The sequence below is a fragment of the Coregonus lavaretus genome (assembly GCF_964263955.1).
Source record: "Coregonus lavaretus genome assembly, chromosome: 2".
Taxonomy (NCBI): Eukaryota; Metazoa; Chordata; class Actinopteri; order Salmoniformes; family Salmonidae; genus Coregonus; species Coregonus lavaretus.
The window spans coordinates 40,878,629-40,900,812 of record NC_139989.1 but is presented as its reverse complement, the minus strand read 5'-3'; the positions used below and the strand labels follow the sequence as shown (position 1 = coordinate 40,900,812).

The following is a 22,184-nucleotide window of genomic DNA, read 5'->3' as shown; positions in this document are numbered from 1 at the left end:
TCATGCTGGAAGACCCAGCCACGACCAATCTTCAATGCTCTTACTGAGGGAAGGAGGTTGTTGGCCAAGATCTCGCGATACATGGCCCCATCCATCCTCCCCTCAATACGGTGCAGTCGTCCTGTCCCCTTTGCAGAAAAGCATCCCCAAAGAATGATGTTTCCACCTCCATGCTTCACGGTTCGGACGGTGTTCTTGGGGTTGTACTCATCCTTCTTCTTCCTCCAAACAAGGCGAGTGGAGTTTAGACCAAAAAGCTCTATTTTGTCTCATCAGACCACATTACCTTCTCCCATTCCTCCTCTGGATCATCCAGATGGTCATTGGCAAACTTCAGACGGGCCTGGACATGCACTGGCTTGAGCAGGGGGACCTTGCGTGCGCTGCAGGATTTTAATCCATGACGGCGTAGTGTGTTACTAATGGTTTTCTTTGAGACTGTGGTCCCAGCTCTCTTCAGGTCATTGACCAGGTCCTGCCGTGTAGTTCTGGGCTGATCCCTCACCTTCCTCATGATAATTGATGTCCCACGAGGTGAGATCTTGCATGGAGCCCCAGACCGAGGGTGATTGACCGTCATCTTGAACTTCTTCCATTGTCTAATAATTGCGCCAACAGTTGTTGCCTTCTCACCAAGCTGCTTGCCTATTGTCCTGTAGCCCATCCCAGCCTTGTGCAGGTCTACAATTTTATCCCTGATGTCCTTACACAGCTCTCTGGTCTTGGACATTGTGGAGAGGTTGGAGTCTGTTTGATTGAGTGTGTGGACAGGTGTCTTTTATATAGGTAACGAGTTCAAACAGGTGCAGTTAATACAGGTAATGAGTAGAGAACAGGAGCGCTTCTTAAAGAAAAACGAACAGGTCTGTGAGAGCCGGAAGTCTTACTGGTTGGTAGGTGATCAAATACTTATGTCATGCAATAAAGTGCAAATTAATTACTTAAAAATCATACAATGTGATTTTCTGGATTTTTGTTTTAGATTCCGTCTCTCACAGTTGAAGTGTACCTATGATAAAAATTACAGACCTCTACATGCTTTGTAAGTAGGAAAACCTGCAAAATCGGCAGTGTATCAAATACTTGTTCTCCCCACTGTATATATAGATCATATTTAATAGAAATCTGGAAACACTGGACAGTTACTTTAAAACCAGGACTGAAGTAAAGAGTTCATCTTAAAAAATGAAATGAAAGAAGATGAAAATTAACCACACAGACAGATGCCAGTTCTGAATGTGGGATATGCTGTGCCAGTGTTTCCCTGGGCGTGGTGAGGAATGGATACTCGTGGTGGTGGGCGACTCCTTAGAATTCGTCATCAGAGATAATCAGCAGGATTTTGTCAGACTTCTTGGAGCCCTTGCCGCTGCCGCCTGTGCCTGCTTTGCAGTTGTTCTGGCTGGGCTGCAACACCTCCTGGGTGGACTGCTGGGTGTACTGCTGGTAGGCTGGGGAGAAGTTGTGGATGGCATCCTGGACCATGTCCCCAGGGTTCATCGTCTCCTTCAGACCACTGGAGATGCTCTGCATGGGGGCAATGTTGTCTAGAAGAACATAACAACAGACACATTTTTACATGGTCATTTAACTTGTTTATAGGACATAACTTTGATCTGAATATCAAACCATATAAAATACAATATAAGAAATACAAGAGTAGTTACGCTTATGAAAACTAAATTAATCCATTTTTGAAAACAAGGTGCTGACAGACTCATTAGGAAAAACTCCCTAGTCCAGAATCCCAGTTGATACGAATCTCACTATTGCAAATTCATTGGTTTTAAGCCTGTGCTCAGTCCTTGTGCCCAGTGTTCCAACACATGATGACCTCTTGTTAGTGTTCCTCTATTCTCAGTGTTGATGGATGAGAGCATAGAGAGAAATGACAGGGAGTCTACAGCAATTCAGTGGGAGTGAGGAAGATGATTCCTCTCCTCTGCCTACCTTCCCAGTCATTTCCCTGGCTGAGCTCCTCCAGCTGTGGGCTAGACTGATACTTGACCCTATAATACCAGGGTGTCTCATCCAACGTCCCGGGAGCGCCCCGGTGCAGACAGGACCAAAGCAACCTTCTGTTTCAGGGTCAGCGCCAGTGCAGACTAGGCCAGGTCTCTGGAGGGAAGGCGGCACGGCGGAGGATTCCGCTGTGCTTCAGGGTCAGAGACGTGGTTAGGCATGCTCTCCTGAGCTTCTCCTCACAGCTGGCCTGTTTTGCAACTAGGGCTGGGGCTCGGTCAGGGTTGGAGGAGGACAGCCTGGTAGTATATAAGCCTCCCAAACCTCCACAGGCACTGAAAACACCTTCACACATGGCTGACCTTCTGACACTTCCCAGCCCAGGGAGGGGGTGGATGGGGCTGTGACTCTACAACTCTCAGCAGCTATATCAAAAGGCTAGACTAGTCTTAATGGGAATCCTTCCGGTTCAGGTGATGTTTATGCAGTCCAGTCACATACTGTAGCACTGAATTATGACCTTTGGGGCATTTAAGAAATGTAGCCCCAACACCATATACAGTGCCTTGCAAAAGTATTCATCCCCCTTGGCGCTTTTCCTATTTTGTTGCATTACAACCTGTAATTTAAATTGATTTTTATTTGGATTTCATGTAATGAAATGGTGAAGTGAAATGAAAAAAATAACTTGTTTCAAAAAATTATACTAAATAAATAACGGAAAAATGGTGCGTGCATATGTATTCACCCCCTTTGCTATGAAGCCCCTAAATAAGATCTGGTGCAACTAATTACCTTCAGAAGTCACATAATGAGTTAAATAAATTCCACCTGTGTGCAATCTAAGTGTCACATGATCTCAGTATATACAGTTGAAGTTAGGAGTTTACATACACCTTAGCCAAATACATTTAAACTCAGTTTTTCACAATTCCTGACATTTAATCTTAGTAAAAATTCCCTGTCTTAGGTCAGTTAGGATCACCACTTTATTTTAAGAATGTGAAATGTCTGAATAATAGTGATTTATTTCGGCTTTTATTTCTTTCATCACATTCCCAGTGGGTCAGAAGTTTACATGCTACTAAATACTAATACTAGTGTGTTGCCTTTAAATTGTTTAACTTGGGTCAAATGTTTTCGGTAGCCTTCCACAAGCTTCCCACAATAAATTGGGTGAATTTTGGCCCATTCCTCCTGACCGAGCTGGTGTAACTGAGTCAGGTTTGTAGGCCTCCTTGCTCGCACACGATTTTTCAGTTCTGCCCACACATTTTCTATAGGATTGAGGTCAGGGCTTTGTGATGGCCACTCCAATACCTTGAATTTGTTGTCCTTAAGCCATTTTGACACAACTTTGGAAGTATGCTTGGGGTCATTGTCCATTTGGAAGACCCATTTGCGACCAAGCTTTAACTTCCTGACTGATGTCTTGAGATGTTGCTTCAATATATCCACATAATTTTCCTTCTTCATGATGCCATCGATTTTGTGAAGTGCACCAGTCCCTCCTGCAGCAATGCACCCCCACAGCATGATGCGGCCACCCCCGTGCTTCACGGTTGGGATGGTGTTCTTCGGCTTGCAAGCGTTCCCCTTTTTCCTCCAAACATAACGATGGTCATTATGGCCAAACAGTTATATTTTTGTTTCATCAGACCAGAGGACATTTCTCCAAAAAGTACGATCTTTGTCCCCATGTGCAGTTGCAAACCGTAGTCTGGCTTTTTTATGGCGGTTTTGGAGCAGTGGCATCTTCCTTGCTGAGCGGCCTTTCAGGTTATGTCGATATAGGACTCGTTTTACTGTGGATATAGATACTTTTGTACCTGCTCCTCCAGCATCTTCACAAGGTCCTTTGCTGTTGTTCTGGGATTGATTTGCACTTTTCGCACCAAAGTACGTTCATCTCTAGGAGACAGAACGCGTCTCCTTCCTGAGCGGTATGACGGCTGCGTTGTCCCATGGTGTTTATACTTGCGTACTATTGTTTGTACAGATGAACGTGGTACGTTCAGGCGTTTGGAAATTGCTCCCAAGGATGAACCAGACTTGTGGAGGTATACAATTATTTTTTCTGAGGTCTTGGCTGATTTCTTTTGATTTTCCCATGATATCAAGCAAAGAGGCACTGAGTTTGAAGGTAGGCCTTGAAATACATCCACAGGTACACCCCCAATTGACTCAAATGATGTCAATTAGCCTATCAGAAGCTTCTACAGCCATGACATCATTTTCTGGAATTTTCCAAGCTGTTTAAAAGGCACAGTCAACTTAGTGTATGTAAACTTCTGACCCACTGGAATTGTGATACAGTGAATTATAAGTGAAATAATCTGTCTCTAAATAATTGTTGGAGAAATTACTTGTGTCATGCACAAAATAGATGTCCTAACCGATTTGCCAAAACTAGTTTGTTAACAAGAAATTTGTGGAGTGGTTGAAAAACAAGTTTTAATGACTCCAACATAAGTGTATGTAAACTTCCGACTTCAACCTGTTCTGAAAGGCCCCATAGTCTGCAACACCACTAAGCATGGGGCACCACCAAGCAAGCAGCACCATGAAGACCAAGGAGCTCTCCAAACAGGTCGGGGACAAAGTTGTGGAGAACTACAGATCAGGGTTGGGTTATAAACAAATATACAAAACTTTGAACATCCCACGGAGCACCATTAAATCCATTATAAAAAAATTGAAAGAATATGGCACCACAACAAACCTGCCAAGAGAGGGCCGCCCACCAAAACTCACGGACCAGGCAAGGAGAGCATTAATCAGAGAGACAACAAAGACACCAAAGATAACCCTGAAGGAGCTGCAAAGCTCCACAGCGGAGATTGGAGTATCTGTCCATAGGACCACTTTAAGCCAGACACTCCACAGAGCTGGGCTTTACGGAAGAGTGGCCAAAAAAATGCCATTGCTTAAAGAAAAAAATAAGCAAACACGTTTGGTGTTTGCCAAAAGGCATGTGGGAGACTCCCCAAACATATGGAAGAAGGTGCTCTGGTCAGATGAGATTAAAATTGAGCTTTTTGGCCATCACGGAAAACGCTATGTCTGGTGCAAACCCAACACCTCTCATCACCCCGAGAACACCATCCCAACAGTGAAGTATGGTGGTGGCAGCATCATGCTGTGGGGGATGTTTTTCCATCGGCAGGGACTGGGAAACTGGTCAGAATTGAAGGAATGACGGATGGCGCATAATAAAGGAAAATTCTTGAGGGAAACCTGTTTTAGTCTTCCAAAGATTTGAGACTGGGACGGAGGTTCACCTTCAAGCAGGACAATGACCCTAAGCATACTGCTAAAGCAACACTCGAGTGGTTTAAGGGGAAACATTTAAATATCTTGGAATGGTCTAGTCAAAGCCCAGACCTCAATCCAATTGAGAATCTGTGGTATGACTTAAAGATTGCTGTACACCAGCGGAATCCATCCAACTTGAAGGAGCTGGAGCAGTTTTGCCTTGAAGAATGGGCAAAAATCCCAGTGGCTAGATGTGCCAAGCTTTTAGAGACATACCCCAAGAGACTTGCAGCTGTAATTTCTGCAAAAGGTGGCTCTACAAAGTATTGACTTTGGGGGGGTGAATAGTTATGCACGCTCAAGTTCTGTTTTGTCGTCTTATTTCTTGTTTGTTTCACAAAAAAAAGTATTTTGCATCTTCAAAGTGGTAGGCATGTTGTGTAAATCAAATGATACAAACCCCCAAAAAACCATTTAAATTCCAGGTTGTAAGGCAACAAAATAGGAAAAATGACAAGGGGGGTGAATACTTTCGCAAGCCACTGTATCCCTTTCAGAGGGAAAATTAACATTCAAAACCATACTTTTGGAAACTCCTCAGAGAAGAGTCTGGCTTTCAGCTGCATTTCATCTACAAGTTCAGACCACAATAAAAATCGAATTTGCTGCTTAACTTTCTAACTGTATCATTAGTTTTAATTGAATAGCAACTCTAGTGAATGAATAATACATTTGTACAGGAGCATGAAGAAGGCCGAACATCGGAGAAATCACAGATTTGTTTTGTCACAAGGTTCTTTTGATCACTCGGCAAGATGAAGAGAACACTTTTACCGGTCAAATGAAATGGAGATGGAAACATTTCACACTTAAATCAGCATTTAGCGATTCAGTTTCTTTCTGCATGTTTGTCTACTATAGCCCAAGGCCTCAGCAGGATTGCTGTTGCAGGAGAGAATGAGCTGAGATGATTGATATCTCTGCAGAATGCTTTTCCCTCGGTCTCCATTTGTCTTCTGCTCATGTAAACGGTATTGACGTCAGAGTGCTACCGCCAGTTCCTGCGATTAAGTGTATAGAGGCTATGAAATGTGGTTCCTATAGTGTGCTGTGCTAGCAACTTTCCTGTGAGCCATGAGTAATGGTGAACACCCTGAAGACTGAGGTACCGTTCCTCTGCAGACCTCAGGCCTGCCTGGCACACGCTCTGTTCAATCTGGCCATTTCTCTCTGACGTGTTTCCCATTCCCTGTTTACAGCCAGGGAATGGGACTGAAAACTGCATTGTCACCTACAGGTAACTTCCAAAATAAAGGAAACACTTGAGTAAATGAGGGATACAATGTATATTGAAAGCAGGTGCATCCACACAGGTGTGGTTCCTGAGATAATTTATTAATTAACATCCCATTATTTTGTCTACCATGGCTAGAAGAAGAGATCTCTGACTTTGAAAAAGGGGTCTCAAAGGAGCATAAAGGGTTTAAAGTGTGTGTGTGTGGTCACCAGATCGCAACCCAATTGAACACTTAATGGATATTCTGCAGCGGCAAAACACCAAATTATGGAATTTCTCATGGAAGAATGGCGTGACATCCCTCTAATAGAGTTCCAGACACTTGTAGAATCTACGGCAAGGTGCATTAAAGCAGTTCTGGCGGCCTAACACCATATTAAGACACTTTATGTTGGTGTTTCCTTTATTTCAACAGTTACCTGTAGCTGCCAGTGACACACTTTTATGACCTAATACTGTAAGTACATTTATGATCATAATGCATGGCTTTAAATTGAGCAGCAATGTTAGTGTTGTTACCAGCTGCAGGTATATGCCTAATGCCAATACTAATCTACTCTTTAGAGGAGTGGAAGACAATTAGCTGTGGAATAAAACAACCAATAAATCAATACATCTAATGATGAAAAAAAAAAAATATTGATAGTTAGTTACATATCGGGATATAATTTTTGACGATATATTGTATCGTTTTGACAATATCGCAATATTATTTTTGCGCTAGTTTGCTGTACCTGCACCAAAACTCCAGTATTTGTCCTTCATACCCTGTTCTCCATCTTCTTTTTTAAATGGGGCCCATTTGTTTTCAGCACTTTTATTTCCATGACTGATCAAAACTTATTTTCTCATGCCTCTCTCTTGTCCCTCTGCAGCAGACATATAGTGAGCAATACGTTTGGAACATCGAATCGCAAAAAAATCACAGTATCGAATCGCAATACTTATAGAATCGTAATACATATCGTATCGGCACCCAAGTATGGTGATAATATCGTATCTGGCAATTCCCAGCCCTCCTAATGACCCTTTCATCAGCTCCAACAGATACCTCCCTTCTCTATGGATGTGTAGAAGAGCAGTTACCGTGTGCTCCTGGTAGTTCGTTCTTCTTCTCCTGGTACACGGTGCAGGTGAAGGCGTAGCGCAGGGCGATAGCAGCGAAGAACATCTCGATGCAGGTGATGAAATTCTGCCAGCCTGCTGCCACGGTGCCAGCCCCCACCTCCTGGCCGTCGATAAACAGGGCATTAGGGATGACCCCGCAGCGCTCCAGGATGGCCAGCACCATACCTAAACAACAACAGACGACAACAACAGAACCTTCATGTGCTACTCTAGTCTAATGTAACAATTACAATGTATTTTGTAGACTCCCCCCCCCCCCCTCCCATCAGGGTTTGAAACTGTTGATATTAAGTCAAGGTAAGTAAAGGGACCAACGTACCCTGCCAGAAGGACAGGAAGATGACCGATTTGATGGTGAGGAATTTGAGCACGGGTTCATAAGGCCTCAGCAGGTCACTGGTAGCGAAGAAGAAGAGGAAGAGAGCGTACAGGGCCAGGCTGACAGAGATGTTGTAGATGATGGTGATGTAGAGGTATCCTCCATTCACACTGCAGAGGGGAACAGGATCAATACAGTCATATTAGTGGGGATCTACAGTATGTACATTCACTTTCTCAATTTCCATCAAGATTGACATGTATTACTCAATACTCATATCGTAAACATCAATGTCTAATACTGAGAAATGTGCTGACATCTTATACTATAGATCCCTGTATTTTACTTTCATGTGAAATGTAAAAACACACAATGAGTAGTGCGAGCATGCGAAGGGAAGTTGAATGGGTGAAATGGAATGGAATGAAAGGTTGTGCTCACTTAAAGTCTCCATCATGATATTTGCCAAAGGCCTGCAAGAGGATGGTGACGACGGCCATGATGGGTTTGACGACACAGAACTGAAGAGTGGCCTGCATGATATAAATACAGGATGGGACATGCATTAACACAGACACAAAACAAGGAACAATGCAGATGACAACTACTTCATGCTGGTTATTGGGTTTGAAAGGTAGCCAACTGTATGTCTTCAAACACTGAGTAATCTATGAAATGAACGAACATTTTGTGGAAATAGATTGTGTGTCTATCAATTTGCAATGTATGACATATTATGTTAAAAATCTTCAAAATATGCATGTATTGACATAATGCCAAAACAATGTATTGTCTTAATTAATGTTAAAGTACACTAAGGTGCACTCTTATTGAGTTTTAAGGGTTAGTCATTTTCCTTACTTTGGCTACCTGCAGACCTTTAAATGTGAAATGATATAGCAACTTCAGGACAGGCCTGTGCTTTTGGATTAGAGGTTCTCCTCTTGAAACTCAGGGTAATCTCTAAATGCAGTTATTGATCCCATTCCCTCCAACTTGTCGTCTCACAGAGCAAGAGTAGATATATTTCTATCCCTTTCAACTCTTCTACCAGAAGGAAGAGAACAGCAAGGTTGTGCTTTGAAACCACCCCACGTAGGAGTCCAGCCAGAACATGCCAAATGTTTATCAGCTCCCTTTTCTGGACATCTTTTTCCATTTCATAGTCTATTCACTGTTTTGAGGACATACCTTTCAGATCCAATTGCCATCAGTGTAAGACTCAGAGCACAGACTGCATCCCCAAGACACTATGGGGACAGTCTCAAGCTGACAGCTCATATTATTGCTCTGTGTTTATTACAAAGCTGCTTTCACCTGTTCTCAGATTGCTTTTATTTTCCTTTTTAACCAGTCAACCTTATCCTCCAAAAAGTGGACAGCCAATTATAATGGCTGTCATTTCGCAATAGAGGAGCGATCTTGATAAAAAAAAGTTAAATGAGGTGACATTAAAATGACAAATCACAATTTCCTATTTCCATATTTTCAGAATGCTTTCATCAACCAAGCAAGAAGGAGGGAGATGGAAACTCACCTGTTTACAGAATCTTAAAAAGCCAATAGAGTAGCTTATTCCACCTAAGCAGCAGGTACCATACATACAGCTCGACCTGGGAATGATAGAAAACGTGTGGTCACAAATGTATCCTTTGAATGTGTACCAGATTTAAAGTTTTTAAAACGAAGACATTCTAGTGTTCAAAATACAAGACAGCATTATTATTGAAGTCAGACTACCTTAAAACAAGATCAAGACGTTAATTCAAGGAAATTACAGCCTGACCCTGGGTGACTGCAAGACTTGCAATACAAAACTGATAATCCCAAACATTCTGGGTGGGTTTTTTGAAAGCTACTTGCATAGCATGTAGTATGAGACCATGGTATGGGTGATGGGACTGGGAGCACTCACTCAATGGACTTCCCTCGGATCTCGGACATGATGGCACTCTCTCCCCCGAGGTACTCAAAGGACAGGCTCAGGAAGTTGTAAATCACAAATGCTGTCATGGAGAGAAAGGACAAAGTTACTCACATACATTCCTGTACATTATGATGGAATGTTGTTTACAACACTGATACTAGTTTTGCAAGTGGGGTCATTTTCAAAAACAACAATTCAACGTCACGGGTCAGTCCGTTTAATGATGGAATCCACAGTAGGGGGAAACAGCACCACTGGCCGCCCCACCACCATTGGTTAATGTTGCCGAGCTGAGGAGTGTCGTGCAGCATGGTAAAAAAAATGTGCAGTACATATTTTGTTCTATCGTGCGATGCAATGATGTTGTAATATCACAAACAGGCGTGGTTGTTCCACCATTAACCCTTTACACTCATGGGAATTGGCCTATATGGATAGGGCAACATTTCTTTCAGAAGAAATATGAAATGCATATGCATAACCATTGTAGCAATTGAAAGGGAACAGTTTGGAGATTATGGAGAAATTATTACACCAAAAGGTGAGGACACAACAGGTCACCTGACAAGACTGAATCCAAACATTACACTATTGATTTTTTGTGCATTTTACATTTACTGTACTTTTCACTGCATTTGTTGATAACGAAATCTGAAAATACTCTGGATACATTCAGTAACATGATAAGACTATTCCTGGAAAATGTGGGGTAGGTGCAACAAAAGACAAAAAAATACAAGGGATTGAGTGAGAGGAATAACTGGTGTCTCCAACTGGCCACACAACTATCCAAAGTGTGCACAGTTCCTAAGTCATTTCAATGCACTTTATGACTCAAAGAAGAGTCTTCAACTATAAGGTACTTTTTTGAGCTCTCCTAGCTGTTCCGTTAAGGAACTACAGCAAGCATACTTGTAGTTGGTTTGTTTGGAACACAACCTTGCCTCCCTGCCATCACATAATTACTGTTGTTGTTTACACAATCCAAAAATGGTCTATTATAAATCGCTATCTGGGTCAGGTGGACATAATTTGAAAGCCTGTTCTATTGCCAACATGACTAGCTAAGTTCTAAAATATGATATTACAGTGTTAGGCTTTCACAATGCAATTCAGAGAAACAGATCATAATTTTGGTGCACATAGAAAGGAGTCATGAGTGCATTCAGGTGTGTGTGCCACGGTGAATTTTCTTCACAATAGACAAACATAAGCTCATTCTGTTCAGAACAACCCAGGGTATGACGCCATGTCATCTTGTAACTGTACATTAAACATAGTGATCATAAACGTTGATACTGTATATGACATGAGTTTTATGATATGGAAATGTGAAGTGCACATTTGGACTCACAGGTGTTGTGCTTGCTTGTATGACATCACAGCGGTATTTATTATCATCCTCAACTTCTCATCTTTCAAAATACATAGAGTCCTCTTAATTTATAGCATTTCCCTCACTCAGACCACAATTAGCAGGAGGGATGGGAGTGACATCTTGTCGTGTGAGGTGCTCAAGTTCAGCACAGCTGTCAGTCAAAACCCATACATCACTGTGAAGTGCAGAGCCATATCTCTGACGTCATGTATCGCATTTACTGTACAGTCAATGCCTTCCAATCTAGGCATTTATCAGTGCCCAAATCTGCAATTTTTTAACCCGTTTACGGGTACGAGTGTAAAGGGCTACCGATTCCAGCTTTAAGAGGTGACTTGAGCCAACTATTTAATCTCAGTAAAAATGAATGTTCTGTCCATATAAATAATTCCTGATAAACATGGATTTTAAAAGATAATTTGTAAATCTGTGAGCACTCTGTGCCGCAGGTAATATTGTGGGCCATATTGTGATGATAGCACTGTAGAGATCTTAGGTCCTAATTTAGAAGCTGTGGAAACTGAAATGATACTTTTGTGAGAGAATTTCACTTTACAAGAATCATATTTTTCACCAATCAATGTTTTCTCCCCACCACTAAGAGGCTTGGGATGGTTCTCTGTCCTCAAAATCCTTCCTAAGCCTTGGTTGCTATTTCAGGAGGGGTTTAAAAAAAGCTAATGCAGGTGGTGTACACTCAAGTATCAGGGGCACAGAGTTTCACACAGTGCTTTAACCCTGGCCATGCTGACTCAATGCAATAAAACGGTTAACCTGTTCTTAAAGAGCAATATCCACCACCAATCACAAACTTGTCTCAAACAATCTAAATGAATCTTGTCAATAATGCATGGGAAATACTAATAGTTTAAAATGTCTCCATATATGAAATTACACTTAATCCATTCTGCATGTGATTCACCTCTGCCATTGGTAAAGTACTACAGTCTTTTCTTTTTGCTTCGGTACATCATGACTTTTAAAGAAAGGTGTTTCAGAGTACAATTCATGAGACATTAATAATTCAATGTGAAGAATAGCTATGAGGAAGATGAACATTTCCATTAAGCTTGAATTAAAAACAACTCTTAACTAGCTTAGTTTGGATTTATAATGATCTCAACTAAAGTACATCCCTTTTCCACCATTTGCAAAGAATAGAATACAAAAACCACTAAGCCTAAGAGGAAAAGAGACACCCTGGAAACAGAACACCATAAACAAAATGGGCCTCTCTACTCATAGGGAAGCACAGACAGGTGAGAAAAACAGGTTGGGTCAGTCCGTTTTAGCCTCACTCCTTATAGCCATCAAATGTTTTTTCAGAACTCATAATAGGTCTACCGCCAGTCTAACTGTCATTACTGGCCAGACAGAACCCGCCCGGAGTCTGACTGCTGCTGCCTGTACAGGTGCTTATAGAGGAAACCGCTGTCAGGGCGCTGGCTGAGAAATGAGGCAACAGTGAGGGGGAGGAGAAGGGTGGGGTGGTTTGTTTACCGTACCTTCATAACAGTCTCGGATGGAGTCAAAGTAGACATAGTACTGGTCGTTGCTGATGAAGAGCAGGCTGAGCCAGGAGTCAAAGGCATAGATTGGCACGATGAAAAGAATGCGAATGATGTAGCGCTGCTCGTTAGGGACCGTGTAGGACCTCAGGTGTATGTAGATCTGGAAAAGGAAATAAACAATTTATAAACAAACAAGAGCACTGACTTGGCAAAAATGCATTGAGGTATTCAAATCCCAGTTTCAGCCCCCAGACCAACAATTATGAATAACTGAGCTAAACCTGACAGGCAGTATTAGGGGCCAGTGCTTCAAAGAGATGGGTTCTTATGAATAAAGGGTACTTCTTTGGAACCCTCTCAGGGCACGATTTGGCTATCACACAGGGCCCAACAGGCTTTAGAAGGACAGCATTACAGCATTGACTAAAATATATAAAAAAGGGCAGTGTCTGTAGATTGGGGGTCGAGAGGTAAGAAAAAGGATATAGGAGGGTCAAAATGAAAACCCAGAATGATAACACTGCATAATTGGGGTAACAAGGTGAGCGGAATGAATTTCCGCTGATCAAGGCAAAAGCTTGACTGAAAAGTGAATGTCTGTGTTATAGGATCTACTCTGCTGCAGATCTGTTACTGGGACGTTTTTACACTTGGGAGAGAGAACAGAAAGAAGTTGAGGGGTGCACTGCTTCAAAACTCGTGTCGCAGACGGTTGAATTTGATTAAACTCTTCAATTTCACTGAATTATTTTAAAACATAATGCAGTATGTGAATGCTAAATGGTGTGGCATGATTCCCTATTCTAGGAACCAACATTTTTCAGAATTGGAGTCAAGGCCTTGGGGTGAAGGAAAGTTCAGAGCATCCATGAAATAGTTAAGTTTGTGAAGCACATAATCAACTACATATTTTCAGGGGCAAATGCCAATGGAAACTAAAAGCTCATAATCTAGCCATCCATCATATACAGTACACGAGCAATGGTCAGAGTTGAGTATTACAGTTTGATCCATTTCAAGTGGTGCACCCTGGCATTTCTTGACTTCAGCTCCACTCACACAGACTCATGCAACATGATTAAATGGCCATTAGAGGTGGCACATTAGAGGCTGGCCAGTGCCAGGGCGTGATGCATGTGGCTCTCCTGAGAAGTGAAGTGAAGCAGGCTGCAGACTGATGTCCTTCATTCCTCCTGAATAGCTGGTAGAAAGACTGCGGTCCTCCAGGCTCCATAATGCTGAGCTGACAGGCAGACAGACAGAGCTGTGCCCTGGGTAATGACTCTGCTCTAGCCTGACTCAGACTTAATACCCCCCCCGCCTTAGCTGAGCAGTAGCCCAAGTCCATCCCCCAGCTAATTTCAGTTGGTCTGTGAAGGGCGTATAACTCTACCTCATAACACTTCACCGCCCGCCCCTGGCCCTGACAGCTGTGACACACCAAACGTCCATGTTGGAATGAGAAAGAGTATGGAGTAGAGTGTATCGCGTTTATACCAAGCAGTGTCCGTGAGAAAGTGAGAGGGGTGTGCACTGATCATGACAGTTCTATACAGAACACCCAGACAGAATGAGAGGACCACTCATCACTCTGACTATAGTGTGATATTATGACCCTCCTCTCTCCATGACAAGCTGCCCCGGGAAGTGGAGGTCTGAACAGTGTAGTGTGTCAGAGAACACCAGTAACACTCCACAGTACTGTAGCACCTGGTGCCTTGCAACACAGTAAGCAGACTGGGTCATCTAAGGTCAGCATTGACCAGCATACAGTGTTAGTATGCAGAATGGGAGAGGAGGAGAACTCTCCAGAGGCAGTCTTCTGGAGGAAAATCTGATGATACACCAGTATACTAAATAAAACCAATCCTGTCGGGAAGGCTGTTTTTAATGTCCCTGCATGCTTGCCTCATGCAACTATCTCACGGGCCACATATGTTAATGTCTGGCCTGCTTCGATGGGCAGTGGATGGGGAAAAAAACAACTTCAGAATTAAACAGATGGACAGAACGGGAGACTACATGGAATGCCAATTGGACAATTTTGCATGTTGTGGAAAAAAAACAAAAAACAAATAAAAAAATTGTATAACTCCCTTTAGGAAAATGTTCCATTTTATAAGACATTTTAAATCTAGTAAAAAAGGGTATGCTTGCTATACCAGAGGTATGCCTACATCTGCTTGATGTATTTTCAGCAATAGAGTGTGAGCTGATGATAATGTGAAATGTATCAGAAATGTTGCAACCTGCGTATAGAAAAGGTCAGCACATGAACCCAGGTGACAATAATACCATCATATTCCTATCTAGAAATATCATAATCATCTAAATCTCCTACCAGAGCCAACACAGTGGGACTCCCTGGGGGCTTCCTGTCTATACAGCTGCTAAAGGTTGGATGGACCCATTCTCAGCAGCAGTCAGGTTTATCGGTTCATCAGCACAATAGGAGAAGAGACGCCTCGCTCCCCACTGCTGAGCAGCATAAAACACACAACACATGGGTCCTCCGCTGATAGCCCCTGGCAAAAAGTTATCCTCTCCTTTTATTACGACGCTGTAAATGTGACCTCGACAACACCTGCACATCCCTGCTGATAACGCATGCCATTCAAATGTACACCCTCTCTGGAGTTGATGAAACGGCAGTCTGATGATAAGTTTCACCATTGTCTCTACTGAAGGATTACAGCAAGATACAGGGTAAATAGCAATAACTGAAGAAAAAAACACCCTTCAGTAGGCCTATACTGAATGTGAATATATTCATGGTACTTAGGCCTTATTATACTGCTCTGACCAGCCTTTCGATCGATGTCGGCTCTGTTTGCATTGTGTTGTTTTCAGTGGTAGTCACGGTCAAGGGAAGTGCCCGCAAACAGCAACACTAATGGATCACGTAGTAACAAGGAAGAAACAATAACACACTATGTACAGACTGTCACTTTACAGATAGGAGCCAATTAACTTTCACACTCAGTCTTGCCTCTCAATGATGGAGACAGTGAGGAGAAAGTAGGTCTGGTCAACACCTGATAATGGATCAAATGTAGAAGTGAAAAACACAAAACAAAATGTATTGTCTGACTGGAGAGTGAGAGTCTTTGCCCTCTGTCAAGGGGGTAGACAACCCACAACACCTTCCTAGCTCCCATTACATATTTGCATTTGTTTGCCTAGAAGCTGAGTGATACTGACAACGCCTGGAGCCATGCTTTTTTACTCTGCACTGATTTTGTTTTCTAGATTCACATCAAAATGAGTACAGAGGCAGAAAACTGACATAATGTAACCTACCTGATGGCAAGTGAGGAGCAGTGCTGACCAGACAAAGATCCCTGACAGAGCTTGAGCAGCGGTTGTATTCAAGAAGATATCGTGTGCCACAATAGTCCCATTCCCTGTTTGAATTATTGTCATGTTGGATATGTCTGACTTGTTTAGAATTGGAGATGCGAAACGTATGAGAGACTCATTTTGGGCGCCTTCCGAGTCCATCGCCATTTCCTCTGCCGAGCTGTTCATCTGAAACAAACAAAAAAGTGTTGTTCAGGTAAATGAGGAAGCTCTAGGCCAGGGATCAACTAGATTCAGCCGCGGGCCTATTTTTTCTTGAGCGGATGGTCAGGGGGCCGGAACATAATTACAAATAATTTGTAGACTGCAAATTGACCGCAAGAAGCCCAAACAGATATAATTTCTGACTAACACATAAATGATTTCAAACCTTACTTACATTTGTATACGATCACATATATCTCTCTATTATGTGTGGGAATACTTTGGAACAGATTTCCAAAATGTTAATCACTTGGAGCTGATTTGCTCAGTGTTTTTACAGTCTTATGTCCCCAAAAATTATAATTATAATATACACAACACTATATATATATATATATATATATATATATACACACACACCAGTCAAAAGTTGGGACACACCTACTCATTCAATGGTTTTTCTTTATTTCCACTATTTTCTACATTTTAGAATAATAGTGAAGACATCAAAACTATGAAATAACAAAGTTCATTTGTGGAATTTCTTTCCTTCTTAACGCATTAGAGCCAATCAGTTGTGTTGTAACATGGTAGGGGTGGTAAAACAGAAGATAGCCCTATTTGGTAAAAGACCAAGTCCATATTATGGCAAGAACAGCTCAAATAAGCAAAGAGAAATGACTATTCCATCATTACTTTAAGACATGAAGGTCAGTCAATACGGAAAATTTCAAGAACTTTGAACGTTTCTTCAAGTGCAGTCGCAAATACCATCAAGTGCTATGACGAAACTGGCTCTCATGAGGACCCCACAGGAAAGGAAGACCCAGAGTTACCGCTGCTGCAGATGATAAATTAATTAGAGTTAACTGCACCTCAGATTGCAGCCCAAATAAATGCTTCACAGAGTTGAAGGTACAGTGGGGAGAACAAGTATTTGATACACTGCTGATTTTGCAGGTTTTCCTACTTACAAAGCATGTAGAGGTCTGTAATTTTTATCATAGGTACACTTCAACTGTGAGAGACGGAATCTAAAACAAAAATCCAGAAAATCACATTGTATGATTTGTAAGTAATTAATTTGCATTTTATTGCATGACATTAGTATTTGATCACCTACCAACCAGTAAGAATTCCGGCTCTCACAGACCTGTTAGTTTTTCTTTAAGAAGCCCTCCTGTTCTCAACTCATTACCTGTATTAACTGCACCTGTTTGAACTCGTTACCTGTATAAAAGACACCTGTCCACACACTCAATCAAACAGACTCCAACCTCTACACAATGGCCAAGACCAGAGAGCTGTGTAAGGACATCAGGGATAAAATTGTAGACCTGCACAAGGCTGGGATGGGCTACAGGACAATAGGCAAGCAGCTTGGTGAGAAGGCAACAACTGTTGGCGCAATTATTAGAAAATGGAAGAAGTTCAAGATGACGGTCAATCACCCTCGGTCTGGGGCTCCATGCAAGATCTCACCTCGTGGGGCATCAATGATCATGAGGAAGGTGAGGGATCAGCCCAGAACTACACGGCAGGACCTGGTCAATGACCTGAAGAGAGCTGGGACCACAGTCTCAAAGAAAACCATTAGTAACACACTACGCCGTCATGGATTAAAATCCTGCAGCGCACGCAAGATCCCGCTGCTCAAGCCAGCGCATGTCCAGGCCCGTCTGAAGTTTGCCAATGACCATCTGGATGATCCAGAGGAGGAATGGGAGAAGGTCATGTGGTCTGATGAGACAAAAATAGAGCTTTTTGGTCTAAACTCCACTCGCCGTGTTTGGAGGAAGAAGAAGGATGAGTACAACCCCAAGAACACCATCCCAACCGTGAAGCATGGAGGTGGAAACATCATTCTTTGGGGATGCTTTTCTGCAAAGAGGACAGGACGACTGCACCATATTGAGGGGAGGATGGATGGGGCCATGTATCGCGAGATCTTGGCCAAAAACCTCCTTCCCTCAGTAAGAGCATTGAAGATGGGTCGTGGCTGGGTCTTCCAGCATGACAACGACCCGAAACACACAGCCAGGGCAACTAAGGAGTGGCTCCGTAAGAAGCATCTCAAGGTCCTGGAGTGGCCTAGGCAGTCTCCAGACCTGAACCCAATAGAAAATCTTTGGAGGGAGCTGAAAGTCTGTATTGCCCAGCGACAGCCCCGAAACCAGAAGGATCTGGAGAAGGTCTGTATGGAGGAGTGGGCCAAAATCCCTGCTGCAGTGTGTGCAAACCTGGTCAAGACCTACAGGAAACGTATGATCTCTGTAATTGCAAACAAAGGTTTCTGTACCAAATATTAAGTTCTGCTTTTCTGATGTATCAAATACTTATGTCATGCAATAAAATGCAAATTAATTACTTTAAAATCATACAATGTGATTTTCTAGATTTTTGTTTTAGATTCCGTCTCTCACAGTTTAAGTGTACCTATGATAAAAATGACAGACCTCTACATGCTTTGTAAGTAGGAAAACCTGCAAAATCGGCAGTGTATCAAATACATGTCCTCCCCACTGTATCTGTGACCAACAGATGCGCATCTGTACTCACAGTCATGTGAAATCAATAGATTAGGGCCTAATGAATTTATTTCAACTGACTGATTTCCTTTTATAAACTGAAATTGTTGCATGTTGCGTTTATATTTTTGTTCAGTGTAGACAGAATGCCTTCGGAAAATATTCAGACCCCTTCACTTTTTCCACATTTTTTTACATTACAGGCTTATTCTAAAATGTATTAAATAAAATAAAAATCCTCATCAATCCACACACAATACCCCATAATGACAAAGCCAAAACAGATTTATATAAATTTTTGCACATTTATAAAACATACAAAAACAGAAATACCTTATTTACATAAGTATTCAGACCCTTTGCTATGAGACTCGGAATTGAGCCCAGGTGCATCCTGTTTCCATTCTTCATCCTTGAGATGTTTCTACAACTTGATTGGAGTCCACCTGTGGTAAATTCAATTGATTTGACATGATTTGGAAAGGCACACACCGGTCTATGTGAGGTCCCACAGTTGACAGTGCATGTCAGTGCAAAAACCAAGCCATGAGGTCAAAAGGAATTGTCCGTAGAGCTCCGAGACAGGATTGTGTTGAGGCACAGATCTGGGGAAGGGTACCAAAAAATGTCTGCAGCATTGAAGGTCCCCAAGAACACAGTGGCCTCCATCATTCTTAAATGGAAGAAGTTTGGAACCACCAAGACTCTTCCTAGAGCAGGCCACCCGGCCAAACTGCGCAATTGGGGGAGAAGGGCCTTGGTCAGGGAGGTGACAAAGAACCCGATGGTCACTCTGATAGAGCTCCAGAGTTCCTCTGTGGAGATGGGAGAACCTTCCAGAAAGACAACCATCTCTGCAGCACTGCACCAATCAGGCCTTTATGGTAGAGTGGCACATGACAGCCCGCTTGGAGTTTCCCAAAAGGCACCAAAAGACTCTCAGACCATAAGAAACAAGATTCTCTGGTCTGATGAAACCAAGATTGAACTCTTTGGCCTGAACACCAAGCGCCAAGTCTGGAGGAAACCTGGCACCATCCCTACGGTGAAGCACGGTGGTGGCAGCATCATGCTGTGGGGATGTTTTTCAGTGGCAGGGACTGGGAGACTAGTTAGGATCAAGGGAAAGATGAACGGAGCAAAGTACAGAGAGATACTTGATGAAAACCTGCTCCAGAGCACTCAGGACCTCAGACTGGGGCGAAGGTTCACCTTCCCCACAGGACAACGACCCTAAAAACACAGCCAAGACAACGCAGGAGTGGCTTCGGGACAAGTCTCTGAATGTCCTTGAGCGGCCCAGCCGGAGCCCGGACTTGAACCCGATCAAACATCTCTGGAGAGACCTGAAAATAGCTGTGCAGCAACACTCCCCATCCAACCTGACAGAGCTTGAGAGGATCTGCAGAGAAGAATGGGAGAAACTCCCCAAATACAGGTGTGCCAAGCTTGTAGCGTCATACCCAAGAAGACTCTAGGCTGTAATCGCTGCCAAAGGTGCTTCAACAAAGTACTGTGTAATGGTAAAGTACTGCGTAAAGGGTCTGAATAGTTATGTATACTTAATTTTTTATAAATGTACTAACATTTCTAAAAACCTGTTTTTGCTTTGTCATTATGGGGTATCATGTGTAGATTGATGAGGGAATAAAAAAAATTATAATCAATTTTAGAATAAGGCTGTAAAGTAACAAAATGTGGAAAAGGTCAAGTGGTCTGAATACTTTCCGAAGGCAGATCTCAGAAAATAAAATAATTTGGCCAGCGGCTGCTCAGTGGTGGAAAAAGTACGCAATTATCATACTTGAGTAAAAGTAAAGATACCTTAAAAGAAAATGACTCAAGTAAAAGTGGAAGTCACCCAGTAAAATACTACTTGAGTAAAAGTCTAAAAGTATTTGGTTTTTAAAATACATGTAATTGCTAAACTATACTTAAGTATCAAAAGTAAATGTATACATCACTTAAAATTCCTTCTATTAAGCAAAGTATTCCCACGCATAATAAAGATATATATTTGATCGTATACAAATGTGGGCAAGAGTTGAAATGATTATATTTTAGGCGTCTTGTGGTCAATTTGTTATCTACAAATTATTTGTAATTATGTTCCGGCCCCTGACCATCCGCTCAAGAAAAAATCGTCCCGCGGCTGAATCTACAGTAGTTGATGATCCCTGTGGTAGGCCTGTGTGAATGATCAAGAACAAAACATCCACAGCCTTTATAATCTGTCTGAGCAACCTGCTGTATGGGCAAGTCATAGCCTACACACATTTTGTCCAAACAAATATTTGTAATTACTTCGTTTTATGTAGGCTACATAGGTAAAATACTGAAACTTACCTTGCTTAGCTGTCTGTAGACTCGATGGCCTTGACCTAACGTTACTGGTATATCCACATTGACTACAAATCAAACGTGACCTTTCTCAAAAATACATTTGGACTGTAACAATTAATAGAAATAAAGACGATTTAGCTTATGTTATCGAATACCATTACCAGTGAGCTTGCTATCAGAAATGGCTTCCTTTCAAAAGGTACGAACGGAGGATTCTATACTTCCTTGTTGTGAAGACAGGTGTAATGCGAGGTCGAAGTCCACACAGCCGGTGAAGGGTGAACTGACAGTGTAGGTTATTGGAATAAACGAGGATGTAGGCCTATGTTTTAATAAAAGCGACACAGATAATACCGAATATATCCTCTATGGACTATTGCTCCTTCTCACTAAACTGCAACTTCAGGGATTTATTAATTGCGCTGATTCTGTTGCAAAATGTTTCGTCGCAACAGAAACCGTTTAAGCCAAAGGAAAACGTTTTTCAACGAAAACGAGTTTCAGTTGGACAAATTCAGGTAGCTCCCTCCCCGTTTCGTTCCGTTCGCTCTGTTTGCTTCTGTTAAATTATTAAACGGTAAACGGTTTCCGTTGGCAGACGTAATGAATACACCCCAGGTAAACACTCAGGTGGAGCATGGACTGTAGAAGCACGTCGAAATGTGATCCTAGATGTAGTCATCGTCATGTGACATAACTATAGGCCTAGTAGCCTATACACCTTTTGCATGTCAATCTAGTTGTGTGTGTGTAATAAGTGAGGCCTAGTACAAACATTGAAATAAGTCAACCAAGTCAAATAAATTGTGTAAGTATAAATTATATGGCCAAATAAACATTTTATATATACTGAACAAAAATATAAACGCAATATGCAACAATTTCAAAGACTTTACTGAGTTACAGTTCATATAAGGAATGTAAATCAGTCCATTTAAATAAATGTAGTAGGCTCTAATTTATGGATTTCACATGACTGGACAGGGGTGCAGCCATGGGTGGGCCTTGGAGGGCATAGGCCCACCCACTGGG

The 22,184-nt window shown here is 42.2% G+C and overlaps 1 protein-coding gene across 1 annotated transcript; it reads right to left on the bottom strand.

The window, feature by feature from the left end:
- Window positions 1-1,018: 1,018 nt before the first annotated feature.
- Window positions 1,019-21,591, bottom strand: LOC311148796 (transmembrane protein 184B-like). Its single transcript, XM_084185764.1, has 9 exons — window positions 21,156-21,591; window positions 16,078-16,305; window positions 12,772-12,937; window positions 9,877-9,967; window positions 9,499-9,574; window positions 8,403-8,494; window positions 7,962-8,131; window positions 7,601-7,807; window positions 1,019-1,547 (listed from the first exon to the last, which is right to left on the bottom strand). The coding sequence occupies exons 2-9, from the start codon at window positions 16,303-16,305 to the stop codon at window positions 1,309-1,311; spliced, it is 1,269 nt and encodes a 422-aa protein (XP_084041890.1). The 5' UTR covers window positions 21,156-21,591; the 3' UTR covers window positions 1,019-1,308.
- Window positions 21,592-22,184: the final 593 nt, after the last annotated feature.

Bases quoted from the DNA above. Each gene is read 5' to 3' on its own strand.
- LOC311148796 (XM_084185764.1), bottom strand. From the start codon at position 16,305: ATGAACAGCTCGGCAGAGGAAATGGCGATGGACTCGGAAGGCGCCCAA. The intron at 9,575-9,876 runs GTGAGTGCTCCC...TATCATTCCCAG, and splicing joins ATCCGAGGGAAGTCCATTGA to GTCGAGCTGTATGTATGGTA. The intron at 7,808-7,961 runs GTACGTTGGTCC...GTTGTTGTTTAG, and splicing joins CTTCCTGTCCTTCTGGCAGG to GTATGGTGCTGGCCATCCTG.